Raw genomic sequence first — 19322 nt, 5'->3', positions numbered from 1 at the left:
AGCTCCATGCAAGGTGGACTTGAAAAATCTGTTGTTCCTGTAGTGCCTTCATTGTCATAAGGGCCAGGACGACACGTTGCGGGCCAGGTCTTCGACATTGCGGGCCACACAAGTCTTGGACGCAAAATAGCGTAAAGCCAGCACAGCAGCCTTACAAAGCTCCACGCTAAAAAGGAGCTGCAAGTTTCACGAAATAGAGCTTCAAGGATCGAGCCTTGAAGCTCCGTCCTGCGGGGCTTCTCCAGGCCTATAAAAACAGCTTGAAATAGTTTAAATACACAATGAATGCTTCCCAAATTGATGATATTTTATACGACGTTTTAAGAAATCGCCGTCAAATTCTAATTTCATGCTTCAGTAACAATCGCCAGTAGTTTCTAAGCTGCTGCTTTTTACGTTCACAATAGGTTCGACAGAAGCGACGATTAAAAGGTAGGAACAAAAACCGTCAATTTTCGGTCGTATCTGTTGCCGCAACTGTTAGAAGATCTAATTTAGAATAGAAGGTATTCTAACTTATGTTCATTAAAGTTGATCATTGGTTTCTACATTCATTGAATGAAAAGTGTTTGGTTATCGAACTCTGTGTTTGCGCAGTGTAACCGGTCATTCTTAGAGGGGGTAAGAAACCTTCCGGAACGGTGTTATTACAGAAAGTGTTGCTGTATTGCAGCAGGTACGAAACAGTAATCACGTATGGTTCGTGCAGCATATTTATGACGTTTGAGTGAAATGAAATACGTGACTTACAACACATGGTTTTTATCGACAAGTCAACTTCATGGCTATTTTAAGAAACTTCATATAATTTTAATACCACCTATTATTCACGAATATAGGGGAAAATGATTTGTTCACTACGTGTATTTGTTGTTTCGATTGACCTAAGCGGATGTATTAGAAACCTAGGCACGCGACGTGAGCAGTTCATAGCCGAGTTTTCGTAGCAATTCTCCACACTTCTTCTCAATGTAAAATATGCGGTACTTGGAAAGGCTGCGCTTCCACCTGTCGATGACAACCTTCGAATTCCTCTTGGTGGAAAACATGTCTTTGTGGTCATTAATTGTCGCCGACGTGTGGCTACGTAGGTACTCCAGCACGGATGGCGTAAAGTCCAAGTCGAGGCTTGCAAACAGGCGCTGTGTTTCGTTTAGAGGATCAGCAGCCAGTCGCTCGAAGGAAAGAGTGTATACACGTTTTGGTTTCATACGTGCCGCGAGCTCTCTGACGCCGTCCAGGTCGGCGCGCATCTGGGCACACAAAGCCGTGGCTTTACCACACTCTTTGTCTTCTGTGCACCAAGGCAATAGCTTCCGCGAAGCGTAAATGGCCCGTGGATCCCTCACCAGGTGAACAACTCTAATTGAATCAGCAATGTCGGAGTTGCGGTCGATCCATGCTGCCACCTGTGTAAGAAACAAGTTTCGTTGTTAAAAAAACAGGTGAGTAAACAGAGGACACACAGTGTGAGTATGACCCAACTCATTTCATTATACAAGGCAACATGTGCAAAAAAGTTGTGCGAAAGAGCTTGTCCCAATCCAACGTTATTATTACGGTGGTTTTTTTCGCTTCAGCTGGCGGAAGTCAGGACGCAAAATATCGTTGGGTAAATAGTCACACAAGTAATTAGTCAACACACTGGAAAAATCAAATTGTTATTAGCTCGTAAGTAGTGGTAAATCAAAGAAACTACTGTCTCCTGCCGCCAGAGAACATCAATTGCGGGGCGCCATAACAACGAGTTAAACGGTATTCATGAATTACTACCTCAACTACAAAATGAAATAAGATATTTTAGTAAACTGGCGCAATTTAGCCAAAAATATAACTAGATACCAAAACAAGGTGGTTATAAAAATAAAACTTTATGACTTAGATGGCAAAAGTAGTTTGGACTCTTGGTTCACTTTACCAGCTTTTAGAGTGCATTGACGTTGTTCAGCGGGTTAATGATGGGTTTTTTCTCTTGAGATTATCGGCATAAAGCATTCAAAACATTACAGCCGTTCCACTAAACGAACAAGAAAGCTGTCTTCATAATGTGCTGTAGCGCCGTTATCCGCTCACTACTACCACCGAATGCAAATCAAATTTCCCGTCTTCGTATTGTATTCTAATAAACTGGTGCAAGTTAGCCAAAAATATAACTAGATACCAAAACAAGGTGGTTATAAAAATAAAACTTTATGACTTAGATGGCAAAAGTAGTTTGGACTCTTGGTTCACTTTACCAGCTTTTAGAGTGCATTGACGTTGTTCAGCGGGATAATGATGGGTTTTTGCTCTTGAGATTATCGGCATAAAGCATTCAAAACATTAAAGACGTTCCACTAAACGAACATGAAAGCTGTCTTCATAATGTGCTGTAGCGCCGTTATCCGCTCACTACTACCACCGAATGCAAATCAAATTTCCCGTCTTCGTATTGTATTCTAATAAACTGGTGCAAGTTAGCCAAAAATATAACTAGATACCAAAACAAGGTGGATTATAAAAATAAAACTTTATGACTTAGATGGCAAAAGTAGTTTAGACTCTTGGTTCACTTTACCAGCTTTTAGAGTGCATTGACGTTGTTCAGCGGGATAATGATGGGTTTTTGCTCTTGAGATTATCGGCATAAAGCATTCAAAACATTAAAGCCGTTCCACTAAACGAGCATGAAAGCTGTCTTCATAATGTGCTGTAGCACCGTTATCCGCTCACTACTACCACCGAATGCAAATCAAATTTCCCGTCTTCGTATTGTATTCTAATAAACTGGTGCAAGTTAGCCAAAAATATAACTAGATACCAAAACAAGGTGGATGATAAAAATACAACTTTATGACTTAGATGGCAAAAGTAGTTTGGACTCTTGGTTCACTTTACCAGCTTTTAGAGTGCATTGACGTTGTTCAGCGGGATAATGATGGGTTTTTGCTCTTGAGATTATCGGCACAAAGCATTCAAAACATTAAAGCGTTCCACTAAACGAACATGAAAGCTGTCTTCATAATATGCTGTAGCGCCGTTATCCGCTCACTACTACCACCGAATGCAAATCAAATTTCCCGTCTTCGTATTGTATTCTAATAAACTGGTGCAAGTTAGCCAAAAATATAACTAGATACCAAAACAAGGTGGATTATAAAAATAAAACTTTATGACTTAGATGGCAAAAGTAGTTTGGACTCTTGGTTCACTTTTCCAGCTTTTAGAGTGCATTGACGTTATTCAGCGGGATAATGATGGGTTTTTGCTCTTGAGATTATCGGCATAAAGCATTCAAAACATTACAGCCGTTCCACTAAACGAACAAGAAAGCTGTCTTCATAATGTGCTGTAGCGCCGTTATCTGCTCACTACTACCACCGAATGCAAATCAAATTTCCCGTCTTCGTATTGTATTCTAATAAACTGGTGCAAGTTAGCCAAAAATATAACTAGATACCAAAACAAGGTGGTTATAAAAATAAAACTTTATGACTTAGATGGCAAAAGTAGTTTGGACTCTTGGTTCACTTTACCAGCTTTTAGAGTGCATTGACGTTGTTCAGCGGGATAATGATGGGTTTTTGCTCTTGAGATTATCGGCACAAAGCATTCAAAACATTAAAGCCGTTCCACTAAACGAACATGAAAGCTGTCTTCATAATGTGCTGTAGCGCCGTTATCCGCTCACTACTACCACCGAATGCAAATCAAATTTCCCGTCTTCGTATTGTATTCTAATAAACTGGTGCAAGTTAGCCAAAAATATAACTAGATACCAAAACAAGGTGGATTATAAAAATAAAACTTTATGACTTAGATGGCAAAAGTAGTTTGGACTCTTGGTTCACTTTACCAGCTTTTAGAGTGCATTGACGTTGTTCAGCGGGATAATGATGGGTTTTTGCTCTTGAGATTATCGGCATAAAGCATTCAAAACATTAAAGCCGTTCCACTAAACGAACATGAAAGCTGTCTTCATAATGTGCTGTAGCGCCGTTATCCGCTCACTACTACCACCGAATGCAAATCAAATTTCCCGTCTTCGTATTGTATTCTAATAAACTGGTGCAAGTTAGCCAAAAATATAACTAGATACCAAAACAAGGTGGATTATAAAAATAAAACTTTATGACTTAGATGGCAAAAGTAGTTTGGACTTTTGGTTCACTTTACCAGCTTTTAGAGTGCATTGACGTTGTTCAGCGGGATAATGATGGGTTTTTGCTCTTGAGATTATCGGCATAAAGCATTCAAAACATTAAAGACGTTCCACTAAACGAACATGAAAGCTGTCTTCATAATGTGCTGTAGCGCCGTTATCCGCTCACTACTACCACCGAATGCAAATCAAATTTCCCGTCTTCGTATTGTATTCTAATAAACTGGTGCAAGTTAGCCAAAAATATAACTAGATACCAAAACAAGGTGGTTATAAAAATAAAACTTTATGACTTAGATGGCAAAACTAGTTTGGACTCTTGGTTCACTTTACCAGCTTTTAGAGTGCATTGACGTTGTTCAGCGGGATAATGATGGGTTTTTGCTCTTGAGATTATCGGCATAAAGCATTCAAAACATTAAAGACGTTCCACTAAACGAACATGAAAGCTGTCTTCATAATGTGCTGTAGCGCCGTTATCCGCTCACTACTACCACCGAATGCAAATCAAATTTCCCGTCTTCGTATTGTATTCTAATAAACTGGTGCAAGTTAGCCAAAAATATAACTAGATACCAAAACAAGGTGGATTATAAAAATAAAACTTTATGACTTAGATGGCAAAAGTAGTTTGGACTCTTGGTTCACTTTACCAGCTTTTAGAGTGCATTGACGTTGTTCAGCGGGATAATGATGGGTTTTTGCTCTTGAGATTATCGGCATAAAGCATTCAAAACATTAAAGCCGTTCCACTAAACGAACATGAAAGCTGTCTTCATAATATGCTGTAGCGCCGTTATCCGCTCACTACCAACACCGAATGCAATTCAAATTTTTCGCCTTCGTATTGTATTCTAATAAACTGGTGCAAGTTAGCCAAAAATATAACTAGATACCAAAACAACGTGGTTATAAAAATAAAACTTTATGACTTAGATGGCAAAAGTAGTTTGGACTCTTGGTTCACTTTACCAGCTTTTAGAGTGCATTGACGTTGTTCAGCGGGACAATGACGGCTCTTGAGATCATCGGCATAAAGCATTAAAAAAATTAAAGCCGTTCCACTAAACGAACGTGAAAGCTGTCGTCATAATGGGCTGTAGCGCCGTTATCCGCTCACTACCACCACCTAATGCAATTCAAATTTCCCGCCTCCGCAGTGCTCTGGCGCCACCTGTCTGAAACATTGCCAGCTGGACTTCTGTTGTTTTTGTGCTTGCTTTTCCTCCCGCACGTGCCGTGGTTGCACAGCCACTTTTTTTTCGCTTACTATCGCAAAACCCAACCCAATGAGCGTTCCTAACTACATGAACGGGGGCACCGCGGGTTAACTACGTATATTTTGCCTGAAAGGTCCCTGCAGTTTTCTTTGCTCTAAACAACAGGAAGCTGTATGACAGGCGCCAGTGGTACACGAGTTTCGAACGTTTATGACCATTTAAACCGCTTGGTTTTTCAATGCTCTGCTTGCGGTACGCCCTACTACGCGTACACCGGGCTCTGCTTACGTCCATTATCTCTCTGTGCCGCCTGTATCCGGCATTCGCTTGTCACCGACCGTAACAGCGAACTACAAGGCAAGGTAAGCCCCTAAACTTTTCTGTACTTAGAACTGTACCTTTTTGATCCAGCGCAATCGTATTTTCCTTGTGATGTCTTCAAACAAACAATTAATGCACTGACTCTCAAAAGTTTTCACGACAAAAAAATTTCTACAATTTTCTTCTTCAACAGAAAACCAACATAACACCACCGATATGTTTCCTGCTCCATAGAGCACCATGGCACTAATTTGGCAAAGCCTGCGGTTTGTGTGTTCTATTCCCCAGTGACGCGCAACAGGTGTTCGGGCATCTCAAGGAAGTTTACGGAAGGGTACCCGTATTTGAACAACTATTGCGCGATTATGGGAAATGACGTGCACTGACATTACGCAAAAGGTTTTATTACCGGGTGTAATGTAAAAGCTGCGTTGCTTCTCGAGCCTCAAATAATTCAGTAAATGCCTGCAATACTCAAAACGATGGGTTCCAATTGCGCCCCAGCTAGATGAAGTTACCGAGTAGGTGGGAGCGTTATTTTGTAGCACTAGCTGCTTATATTACCGTGCCTCATAGGCATAGAACGATTGGTTTTCCACCTAAACAGTCACGTTTTTGTTGCTAACTTCCCTACCCTGGTCTCTACTGTATTCCGTCAGGCACTGCGATGCGTCAACACGCGCTACAAGAGCGACAGCTTAACCAAGTTCACTCTACTGAATGCAATTAGAGGGATTGGAGTGTTAACGTTCGTTCCCCGCAAGGGGACGTGTGAGCTACCACTTGGCGGCCGAGCACCCCTTTGTTACACCCACGCCTCCGGTCGGGCAGAGATACGTCAGCGTTGTGAAAAATTGCCTCCATCTCCCCGCGAGGGAACCCTGGTGTGATGCGGCGCATCTGGGGGTTCAATTGGCATTTCCATTGGGTTGATTCTCTACATCGCGTGAAACGTATTGTGAACGTGTAGGGTGGCTTCCATCACATACAGGATGTTCTCATACACGGGACGATGGAGGCAATTTTACATTTTCATGCACATGCATACGCGAAATGAGACAGTACCGGACGCCGCCGCCGACGACGACGACGCAGGAGGGACATGCCTCAGAGCAAGAGACGCGCCGCATCTAAAAAGTATTGCGAGGATCGGCCCAGAAGCACCCGTTATAAGTATGCGATTTCAAAATCCCTGTTTTGACATCGCACTCCACAGTATCTTCGCCTCGCTAAGTGCGCACCCTAAAACTGAAACACAGCCCGTCGATGTCCCAGCGGCTATGCGGAAACCTGATTAGCGAGTACGGTCACCTCAGCCACTTTGTGGAACCGCGACCTCTCACGTCTGATATATTTGGTCACTGCTGCGTTATATCTGGAAATTTAGCACGCCTCCAGCGGTAATTTCCTCCAACATGAGTTGCACGTCTACGTTTATTTCATAAAAGCACCTATTATCGACCTGTCTCCTTGGTGCATAGCTCACCGGAATCAACTGTGCGTGGCCCAATTCAGCGGCTCCATACTGCAGGCGGACTACCTCATCATTGTAAACAGCGTGTTTCCCACGCCTGAATACTCTTTAAAAAACTAGCCCGCGTGGCGGACGAAGAACGGGCTCTACCTGTGCATGTCCAGAAGTAGCTACCAATCTTAAATACCTTTGTCTAAAGCCCCTAAGTTAGCGGCGCAATAAATTTGTTTATTTCACATTGCAAACATTACGAACCGATATGAAAGAATGCCTACATATTCCCTGCTTATTTTTTCCCACTTATGCTGACACGGCTTATTCATTGTGCTTTAGCTACATAATGCTTAGAAATAATTTTCACGCGTCACCGAAGAAGCTAAAACTTACTAAATTCGTTGCTTTATACTACGCATGAAATGAAGCCCACGCACTGACGACGTTTTTAATTCTCTAGCATTCATATGAAACATGTAGAAGAACTCGAAAGTTAGTGGGAGCGTCGTAGAAGTTAACAAGTTTGTTCCCCGGCAATATATAAGACGACATAGAACACTGTAGATATTTAACCAGGTCGCATAACTGTATACGTCTTTGCGTCGGGCCTAAATTAACGTTTTGGCTACTAAAAGTTCTTGCACTGCAAAGAGAGAACGCTGAACATGGTTGTCAGTATTTAACTTGTGAGGATGAATGTTCTGTGAGGTACAAGTTACTATAGCTTTTAAATTTAACGAACCGTAAGGCAATTTTCCTTCTTACTATTTCGTTTTATTTCGGCTATTCATTCCCAACCGCCATATTTACCTTTAGCGCCATGTGTATTTTGTCACATTACTTTTGTCGGTACTCCATAAATCTGAATAATAAGGGGGTTTTCAATTATATTTTTAAAGGTGTTCCGTATCTCAACACGTTATGCAAAGTATTTCTCCTGAGTTTCACTTTACCATCCACAATACCCTACCTAGGTCTGTTACTTCAAGTTAGCAAGTACAGTTGAAATTAAGAACTCCGACAAGAGAACTGCAGAGTGGTTCCGGAATCGAAGCAGTTATTCTGCACCTATTTTCTTAGCTGCTAGCAGTATCACCTTAGAGATATTTCTTTCAAATTCGTAGTACGTGGCGCGGAAGGCCATTTTTGTACAACCTGCTAGGAGGAAACGTTTTCACCATTTTGTTACTATCGCAAATGCTGAACATTGACTCGACATTTACTGACCAGTAGTTCAGTATTTGGGGCTGGACAATGCACGTTCAGGTTCAGAGGTTTTATTTCCGAAGTTTGATTACGAAGCATTTGATGTTCTATAAGGCTAAATTGTGGAAGCAGCTTGGGCGTGCCAAACAGATGGATTTAAAGATGTCCGGTGGCGCCAACAGAATGAAGCCAAGCGGAAATCAAATCGGTTTAGTCCTAAAATTTTAAACCATGTCCTAAATAATGTTTCCACCACATTCATCCCCTGTACCAATGCCCAGCTTTGTCTTTTGCAAAGAAAGGTGGTGCTAGTAATTCTGTTCAATCAATCAATCAATCAATCAATCAATCAATCATTGGTTTATTTCAAGCATAGGTACATAATATTTGCAAACAGTGCTTGGACCCTTAGCCAAAGGCTAGTTGTGGGTCCAAATTCGGAAATACATAGTTATAAGCAGTCTCATTGTTATCAATCAGTGCATAAACATACTGTCAGATTACAGTAACTACCAATACAACTAGTACCAACATAACACGTGATGACTATTCGAAAAAAAAAGAAAAGAAAAGAAAAGAAAAGCCGTGAACTTTGCGACTGTACGCAAGTGATCGCGCTGCGATCAAAAATGAAAAAAAAAACAAGTACGTTTCTAGTGTTGGGGACATTCATGGGCATATAACAACAGAAAATGATTTTTCAGTTTTTTACAGAAGTTATGGTCCTTCATCAGGTCAACAGGGATTTTATTCCACACTTTCGCACCAACGTACTGTATAAGTCGCTCTCCATAAACATTATGAGTAAGGGGAAGATTGAAATTGTTAAGGCTGAAATTTCTTGTGTGCCGTAATGGACTATTAAATAAGGAGACAGGAAATGGATGATTGTTCCTTACTATGCTGTACGTGATTCGAGCCGTTTTATCCTCACGCATGTGATCAAAAGGTAATAGTCGAAGCTGAGTAAACAAAGGCTTACTGTGTTCATTGTATTTGGCAAAATTCATAATTCTAATCACACGTTTTTTCAATCGTCTGATGGGGTTAAGGTACGTAGTGAACGTCCATCCCCAGGACTCTAAACAATATGTTAGGTGACTGCTGATAAAGGCATGGTAAAGTATAAGCAGGATGTTTGCGTCAAAACAATCACGAGCTTGTAAAATGGCGTAGCATCCGGATGCTACTTTCGAACAAACATGCGTAATTTGGTCCTTCCAATTTAAATTGCTGTCAAAGATAATACCTAGATATTTGAAGGAACTGGTTTGTTGAAGTGCATTACCGTTAATAATCGGTTTAAGTATGCTGTAATTTACAAGTTTTCTCGGAGAGTGAAAAATCATGTATTTAGTCTTCTTCGTGTTGATTGTCAATTTGTTTGTTGAAAACCAGTTTGATATTTTAGCTAGCTCTATGTTCAGTTTATCCTGAAGTTCATCCTCAGTATCGGCTGTGAATATGACAGCAGTGTCATCGGCATACATGAGCATTTCAGAAGAAATTATTTGACACAAGTCGTTTACATAGAGGGTAAACAGTAAGGGCCCAAGCACGGACCCTTGTGGAACACCTGTTGTTATGTATCGTAGTGAAGACGTTATATTATTAATGGACACTTTTTGCTGACGGTCGGTAAGAAAACTGGAAAATAGATTGAAGGTTTTGTCTCGGAAGCCATAATTTTTAAGCTTATCCAACATAATACTGTGATCGACTGTATCAAAAGCTTTTTGAAGATCTAAGAATACTACAGCGGCAAGTTTATTATTATGCAGGGTGGTATTAAGCATTTGCGTAAGTGAGAGCACAGCTGTTGATGTAGAGTATCGCGGGCGGAATCCATGCTGTTGCGGACAGATGACGCGGTACTTTTCAAGAAACTTGTGGATGCGTTTTGCAATTAATTTTTCGAAAATAATATTGATAGCACTTAGAACTGAAATTGGTCGATAACTGGATGGCTCAGATCGGTCACCTTCCTTAAATACAGGAGTAACTTTTGCTATTTTCAGACGTGATGGATATATACCATCAAGGAGAGAGTGGTTGAATAGATTACATAGTATGGGGCCAAGTATGTCAATGTTCTCTTGAATGAGGCGGGCGGTGATACCGTCTAGGCCTGTAAATACCATCTAGGCCTGTTGTGTAATTTGGTTTAAGAACTTATGTTACAGCAATGTAAGATGCCAATAGGAGTAATTGGAGCACGCTATTTTCAGAAGTAGGAAAGCGCGCTAGTGCAACGGGGAAACTTCCTGGGCGCAAGAGGGCGAAGAGAAAGGTAGAAAAAGAGAGAAAAGAAACCAACCCCTCCTTTGTTAGCCGCCAATGCCGTAAAACAAAACCAAGAAAAGAAACTGAAGAGAAAGTAAAACGCTACATGGATATGGTGATCAGAGGGCACCACAGACGATGTAAGACAATAATATGCCCTGATTATTACAAATGTGCTAACGGAAGCTGACGCTTAGTGCGTGTATGGAATAATATTATGCTGAATAATGAATCGTCTCAATCGTACTAACACGGCATAGAAAGCGACGCAGTGGAGAAAGGGTAATATAGTGGTTATCCTTTTCGCCATTATCGCCCCTTTTTTCAGATAAATCTACCCGAGTGGGTATAAGCCAGTTTCCTGGCACCCCCACAACTACAAAATGGCACAGCAGCGTCACTACACATGTTTGCGTAAATTTGTGCTGTCTCTACTGTGATGTGCTATGAAGTGACTACCTTAGCTGCAGCTGTGAAACGACATTGCCCACGGATCTACGCCTTGAAGAACACCAAAGGGAACACCAAAACGCCGCTCCGCCGGCAATGCGGCAGGCGCTCCATGAAGTTAGATGACTACCAGACAACCAAACTGCGGCGTCTATGAAGTGTAAATTACACACCACGCATATATACCCCTGGTGACGAAGACATTGCAGAATCAGGAAAAGGCATAGTCCCGACAGCCCTACAAAAAACACAACGGATCGCATAGCTATGCATGAAATGTAATGCCCTCAGAAGAGAACATGTAACCAATGTCAGTTTTAAAGGCACCAGGGAGATAGAATTCTTAACGGACACTGAAGAAATTGTAAGAGATTGTAAAGCATGTTGGGTTACTTGGGATTCACGGCCACGAGTGACAGATGCTAACTTATGCCGCCTGCCTGTCGTAGGTTGACGCCTTTTGCCCTGTGCTCCCGTGGCCTGGCTTGCCTGCTGCCGGGGACTCGACAATCAGCACAAAGCGGCATCTGTTGATACATCGGCGTCCCTGCAATATCTGGGCGGAGCATCGCGTGACGTCACCTGTTGATACAGCACACTCTGGCCCTACATAATGAACGGAGCATCACCGGCTCCCTGGGATTCACGGCCACGAGTGACAGATGCTAACTTGTGCCGCCTACCTGTCGTGGGTTGACGCCTTTTACCCAGTGCTCCGGTGGCCTGGCTTGCCTGCTGCCGGGGACTCGACAATCAGCACAAAGCGGCATCTGTTGATACATTGGCGTCCCTGCAATATCTGGCGGAGCATCGCGTGACGTCACCTGTTGATACAGCACCCTCTGGCCCTACATAAGGAACGGAGCATCACCAAGGTAAATATAAATGGTAGCGAAGGTTCGGGCAAAAAGCGGTTCAGAACCTATTGCCAGCGACATCAGCATGGGGGCTTATGGGAGTGGCGATTGAAGCGCGACTAGGTGAGGAGGGAACAAACACTAGTAACAAAAAACCAATTTTTGTTCAACAATAAAACAACATTTATATTTTACGAACTATATTTATTTCTGAATCACATTTATTTAGGCACAGTGTATAAATAATTTATGAAAATGCCGTTCATTCTTAAAAACCTTTTTTGTAGCGCCCTCTGAAGAATGGCACATGTCGTTGCTTTGTGATGCAGTCCTTGTAGTGATCGGAAAGGCGCTCCTGAAGTTCGTCTGCTAGGAAACGCCCCTCGCGTGTTTTGGTGGTGCACATTTGCATTCGTTTTTCCTTGTTAATTTGGTGTGCACTTAATTTTTGCTGTGCGTGGAGTTGCGAGGTGCGCTGTATCGTCGGTGAACACGTGTAGTACCCTGCCCGGCAGGCACGGTGAACTACGGGACGATGCTGTCAACGGTTGGAGCGGAGCGCTTTCGTCGGTACCTACAGAAACGATGTGCTGTACAAGTTGCAACAATAACTCCCGTACAGCTGGCGTTTTACTGCACCATTTTCCTCTCATTTCCACAGGTAACGCGAAACTATTGTACTGTTGATATGTGCACGGGGGTTGTGTAAGGGGACGTGGTGGTGCTTCGAAAAAAAATGGGTCTAAAGCTTTGTTATGTCGCAGTTATCTCTTGATTTCACCTCAGGCTGGCTCAGAGCAAGTTGTGCCAATTACTCTAGGACTTCTCGGCGTAGTACCACTCGAATTTAAACGAGTCGCTTTTTTGTCTATCTCATTGTCTTCTCTATTGCATTACAACGCTTGTAGTGCTCGTTGCTTCCCGCACTTGTATGTGCAAGCATTATTTCCATCGCAGTACTGTGTTGTGCTGCTCCGTGCTGCGCTGCTGCCAGATCTTTCCTGCTATGTGCTTTTACATACTGCCGTCACTTTCGTTTGCATTGATCCATTTTTCCTCTTTTTACTTATCTGTTGCGACACTTGCCTAATATAGCAACCAGGAAATTGCAGGCGTGAATGCTGAGTGAACTTCTGTAGAAACCCTTGTCTACTTGATAAGACGCCGGGACAGCTGCAGTGTGCTGGCTGCACTTTCGTGAATCGGCATTCCTGCGGCCCGGTTTTCTACGTCAAGATGCAGTGCCTAGTTCTTTTCTCTTGTTTCGAAGTAGTTCTGCTGTTGACGCTTTCATTGCTCATAATGCTATGTGTTACGGGTAAAGTCAATTTTTCGGCGCGTAAGGAAAATCATAATGCATGTAGTGCCCACGAACATTTTGTACTTATTGTATACGTGCTCATTTTGTGCAGTGTGGTAAATTTGTTTTATGCTCATCCTGGAATAAAATTCAAATGTCTTGATTATAGCATGACTTTCCGTTATTTCTTCTCTTAGAACAGAAGTACACAAACTGAGCAAGCATTATATAACCTTGATCTATACTTAAGGCACGCACGCCTAGCTACCTGCGTATGTGCGACGCAATTGAACTTAGCAGTGGCGTTGGTAGAAATTGGTATCGGGGTAAGGAGTGGGCACGTTTTTTATATAAAAGGGGGGCCAGGTTGAGTGGTCAAGCGTCATTTTGGGCTCTGTATCCCACGGCAGAAAAAAAAATTCCGGTCGGGGAGGGGGGGGGTACGTTTGCCACCCGCTGCAATCAAAATAAACCACTGATTGCTTTTATACAGCAGTGGAAGGCATGAATACAGAATAAAGGTTCAGAGAAGATGCAAGATGCTTTTATAAACACCGAGGCGAATCATACGACAGTATGCTAAAGTGCGTTTCTCTAGTAACGAGTATAAGCTGGCGTTGACTCTTGAAGCACACACGCCAAGGGCTCGCCAACTTGCGTCAGATGGCAATGACATGAGCCCTCAGCGATCATTCCTGCTAAGGCTATTTTGAAGTCAAATTTTCCCGCTAATGCCACCAAAATGACGTCACTTTCTGACCGGATCTTGCGTCACATCCTGTTTATTTTTTGTTCCGCCGGAAGTGTTCCCTCCTCACCCAGATGGCGCAAAGTCCCATGAGCAGCTTAAGAGCCGCCATTTTCTGAACGTATGGGCTTCTATAGAAGCTTCGCTACCAGTTATATTTACCTTGGCATCACCGCCTCACTGGGATTCACGGCCACGAGTGACAGAGGCTAACTTGTGCCGCCTGCCTGTCGTAGGTACACGCCTCATTTTTTTTAGTGTGTATCTTTGTTTTCTTTCTGTGGCCGGTGATCCCCCTTCTGCCAATATGGGTATTGATCTGTGCTCTTACCGTGCCCGCATTGGCACTTTTGTCGCTAGCCGGGATCTCGTGCTCAGCTCTGATGAACGCGCTTCCACTGGTTCTGCTTTGATTGGCGCGTTTTTCCCGAGACCATCCCTGGTCCTGCTTTCTATGTGTATTGTTCTGATGTTGCAATGCTCAGGAGACGTTGAGTTGAACCCCGGCCCGTCGAAGGTCGAGGATGTCATGAGCACGCTGAAGGATTTCATAGCAACGGCAGAACAGTACAATAACACCACTATTTCTACACTTAAAGGAGCCATGAAGACAAAATACAAGTTTGGTTGATTAGAAAGACTGCTTAGTCCCGATAACAATGATACCAATATCATCGCAATCTTCGAACAAATAACGGAGATATTAAAGAAAACGTGTGAAGCAGTCGCGACCCCCTAGCCAATTTCCCGCAACTTCTCTATGACGTCACGGAACCTTGTTTGTGCGATTGGCGGCCGCCTAACTGACCTGTCGCGACGACACATAACTGGACGTCTGTAATGGGGCCTCTAGTTCCATTTGACCGCATCACTTGAATGCTAACGTGCAGTTAACGCACTGAAAATTATGTTTTATTGTCGGCCCATATGACGTCATTCTTGCTCATAAAACGTCACTGTGGCGCAAAATTTGAAAGTTTTTAAATACTTCTTGCTTTTTTTCGTTAAAAAAACATCTTTTGTGGCTGTAATGGAGCTGAATGAGACTCTGAACCTAGTTCTTTCAAATTAAACGAAGTTGTATTTTGTCTTCATGGCTCCTTTAACGAACTGAGGAAATATATTACCGACATAAAATGTCGTGTTTGTGCTATCGAGAACAGCCTAAAAAGTGTGCCCCAAATGAAGGACGCCATCAATACCGTTAGTGGAAGTGTAGAAGAAGTAAAGATGTCTTTGACCCCCTCAAGCGAGGAACTTGTCGACGTTGTCGATGACCTCAACAATCGTATGCGAAGGAATAACCTGCTGGTAAAGGGTATAACTGAACAAGAGAAGGAAGACTACGCAGTTACAGAACAAATCGTCCGCGATTTCTTTTCCAGTAAACTAAACCTTCGACTTGGCAATATGGAGCGCGCTCATCGCGTCGGCCACCCACGACCAAACTTTCATCGCCCAATCATAGTTAAATTTCTCGACTTCAAATTCAAAATGGAGGCTCTTGATAAAGGTCCTAACCTCAAAGATATTTCGCCTAAAGTGTGGATGGAAGAGGACTTCCCCCAAAAGTTCAATTTGCTAGGAAAAAGCTTCGCGAGTTTGCTAAAAGTCACTCCAAGAAAAACGAACGGTACACAGTTCGTTACAACAAGCTTTATTTAAACGGCATGAAGTACCAATTCAATTCGGCTTCTGGCCTAGTCGTACAAATAAACAACAGTCCCCAGGTACAGCCAGCTTCAGAATGACGTCGTGTGCCAAAAACACGATATCCTTCAACCACGCCCAAAGTTTCTGTGCTGATGGCGAATTTTCGTAGCATATTCCAAAAACGTGATTGTATTCATGGTATGGCCCACACGTGCTCTGCGGACGTGGTAATCGGCACAGAAACTTGGCTTAGAAATGACATAGCAAGTTACGAGTTCGGTTTCTCTGATGACTTTAAAGTATTCCGTAAGGACAGGAACGTTTCTCGAGGAGGCGGCATGATGGTCGCTGTGAAAAATGCTTTCCAACCATCCATCGTAGCTTGTGACTGTCCCCTTGAGCTCCTTTGGGTAAAAATGTGCTTTGGTCGCTTCACCGGTGTAATTGGTGCCTGTTACCGGCCCCCAAACAGTTCCCTCGAGTTTGTGGACTGCCTGCAATCCTTTCTGGAGACTTTAATTTCCCGACAATTTCTTGGGAGACACCGGTCACCCATTCCAGCGGCAGTGAATGCGCTTGTTTTGCGCACACATTAAGTCTATTTCGTCTTTCCCAACTCGTGCATGAACCAACGCGTGGCCCCCACATAATAGACTTAGTTTTCACGAATACCCCAAGTAACGCCAGTGCCCGAGTTCTAGAAAAAATCAGCGATCATCATTTTGTACATTGCCTTGTGTCATTTCCCTATCCTGATAAAATGAAAACTGACAAACACATTCTGAACTTCGCAAAGGCAGACATCGACAAAATGAACCGCATGCTCAGTGATTTTGCTGCTCCATATCAAGATTCCTTTTCCACGCGCACAACTAACCAAAACTGGATACTGTTTCGAGATAAACTGAAAGAAATAGAAAACACTTGCATACCAACAATAAATATGAAATCAGAAACCAATGCGCCTTGGTTTGCGAGGGACGTTAAGACAAGTTTAAACAAAAAGAAAAGAGCATACCAAAAGGCGGCTGGAACCAATTCCGCCACTAATTGGGAAAAGTATAAATTGCGCAACTTTGAAGGAAACTATCAAAAGAGCTAAACACCACTATTTCAACGAAATTCTTCCTAATATGTAAAATGTAATCCCAAAATATTCTGGCGTGCTGTGAACCCGAAGCAAAATCAGACAGTACATACCCTTCCTGATGAAAGTGGGGGCGCTCTGTCTCTAGCAGCTTCTTCAGAGCGGTTTAACGCGCACTTCAGTGGCGTGTTTACAGACGAACTCCCTTTCGATACTCTGGTACCTCTTCAATTCCTTGATATCCCGTATACTAATGACCCGATAACCATATCCAGAAATGGTGTGGTGAAAGCAATTGACTGCCTTCTCCTCAGCTCTAGTCCGGTGCCAGATGGCATTAGCACAAAACTCCTGAAAATGACTGCTGACACGTCGGCCGCTCTATTATCACTCATTTTTCAACAATCATTAGACACAAGTAGTATACCAGATGATTGGAAAAACGCGCATGTGAAACCTGTACCTAAGGGAGGGGATAATACTAATCCAAACAATTTCCGACCTATTTCCCTAACTTCGGTTTGCTGCAAGATACTCGAACATATTATATTCCCCCACGTCATGGCGCATTTAAATGCAAATAATTTACTATTAGAAAACCAACATGGATTCAGATAAAAGCGATCATGTCAAACCCAACTGTTTGAATTGGTAACTGACCTTCAAAAATCCATCCACATGTCCCATTACACAGACGCAATATTCATAGACTTTTCTAAAGCCTTTGATCGCATGCCTCACAACCGATTAATGTTTAAAGTTCGGCAGTTACAACTCAATAACAAAACTACTCTCTGGATAAAAGAATTTTCGACACACCGTTCTCAACCAGTAAACATTAATCAGTGCATATCCAGCAGCTGCCGTGTTATGTCGGGTGTCCCACAGGGGTCAGTCTTGGGTCCCCTTCTGTTTCTAATCTATATTAACCATATAGCATCCGGTATTAACTCCTCTTTGCGTCTCTTTGCGGATGACTGCGTTCTTTACAAGCAGATAAATAACATTGATGACGCCATTAGCCTACAGGATGATTTGTCCAAATTAATCGAATGGTGCATCACCATCATCATCATCACCACCCTATCTCCGCCCACTGCAGGGCAAAGGCCTCTCCCATTATTCTCCAATTACCTCGGTCCTGTGCCAACTGTGACCAATTTATCCCCGCAAACTTCTTGATCTCATCTGCCCATATAACTTTCTGCCGCCCCCTGCAGCGCTTGCCTTCTCTAGGGATCCACTCTGTTACCCTTAATGACCAGCGGTTATCTTGCCTTCGCATTACATGCCCTGCGCACGTCCATTTCTTCTCCTTAATTTCTACTAAAATGTCTTTAACACCAGTTTGCTCCCTGACTCACTCCGCTCTCTTCTTGTCCCTTAATGTTACACCTATCATTTTCCGCTCCATCGCCCGCTGAGTCGTTCTCAATTTAAGTTGAACCCTCTTAGTGAGCCTCCAATTTTCTGCCCCGTAGGTGAGTACCGGTAAGATGCAGCTGTCATACACTTTCTTCTTCAGCGACAATGGTAGGCTGCTATTGATTATCTGAGAATGCCTGCCATATGCACCCCACCTCATTCTGATCCTTCTAATTATCTCTGCCTCATGGTTGGGACCTGGGGTCACAACTTGGCCTAAGTAGGTATATTCGCTTACCACTTCCACTGCCTCGCCACCTATCTCAAACCGCTGTGCTGTCCCGAGGTTATTGATCATTACTTTGCTTTTCTGCATATTAATTTTCAGGCCAACGGTTCTACTCTGTTCGCCCAGTGCGGAAAGCAAGCTTTGCAATTCGTCCCCCGAGTTACTTAGCAAGGCAACGTCATCAGCAAATCTGAGGTTACTGAGGTATTCTCTATTAACCCTTACTCTCACCTTTTCCCAATCCATTGTCCTGAATACTTCTTGTAAACATGCTGTGAATAACATTGGAGAGATTGTGTCTCCTTGTCCGACACCCTTCCTTATAGGTATTTTGCAGCTCTCCATATGGAGTATGACGGTAGCTGTAAACCCATTGTAGATATCCTTTAGTATTCTTACGTAATGCTCATCTACCCCCTGGTTCCGTAAGGCCTGAATGACTGCTAGGGTTTCGACCGAGTCAAATGCTTTCTCATAATCTATGAAGGCTATATATAGGGGTTCAGTATACTCAGCCCACTTCTCTATCACCTGATTGATCGTGTGAATATGGTCCATTGTTGAATAACCTTTACGGAACCCTGCTTGTTCTTTAGGTTGACTTAAATCTAAGGTTGCAGAAATTCGGTTAGCGATTACCTTGGTAAATACCTTGTAGACGACTGACAGTAAGCTGATCGGCCTGTACTTTTTCAAGTCGTTCATGTCGCCTTTCTTATGGATTAGGATGATGTTCGCGTTCTTCCAAGATTCCGGTACCATTGCGGTCATTAGGCATTGCGTATACAGGTTTGCCTGTTTTTCAAGTACAATTTCTCTGCCATCCTTCAAGAGGTCTGCTGTTATCTGATCCTCACCAGGTGCTTTGCCCCCTTTCATTTCTTTCAAAGCCTTCCTTACTTCTTCGGTCGTTACTGGTGGAATGTCTATCTCC

At 42.9% G+C, this 19322-nt stretch overlaps 1 protein-coding gene across 1 annotated transcript in view; it reads right to left on the bottom strand.

Annotated features, from left to right (window-relative positions):
• Positions 1-848: 848 nt before the first annotated feature.
• LOC144169199 (carbohydrate sulfotransferase 3-like) overlaps positions 849-19322 on the bottom strand; it is a 35314-nt gene continuing 16840 nt past the window's right edge. Inside the window, exon 4 of the mRNA XM_077698239.1 lies at positions 849-1409. Coding sequence (XP_077554365.1) covers positions 906-1409 — 504 coding nt within the window. The 3' untranslated portion in view covers positions 849-905. The remainder of the gene's footprint in view (positions 1410-19322) is intronic.

This window comes from Haemaphysalis longicornis, unplaced genomic scaffold, assembly GCF_048455015.1.
Source record: "Haemaphysalis longicornis isolate Haplotype H1 unplaced genomic scaffold, Haemaphysalis longicornis Haplotype H1 scaffold_2, whole genome shotgun sequence".
Taxonomy (NCBI): domain Eukaryota; kingdom Metazoa; phylum Arthropoda; class Arachnida; order Ixodida; family Ixodidae; genus Haemaphysalis; species Haemaphysalis longicornis.
The sequence above is the reverse complement of the archived record's forward strand: the minus strand, read 5'-3'. Positions and strand labels throughout refer to the sequence as shown.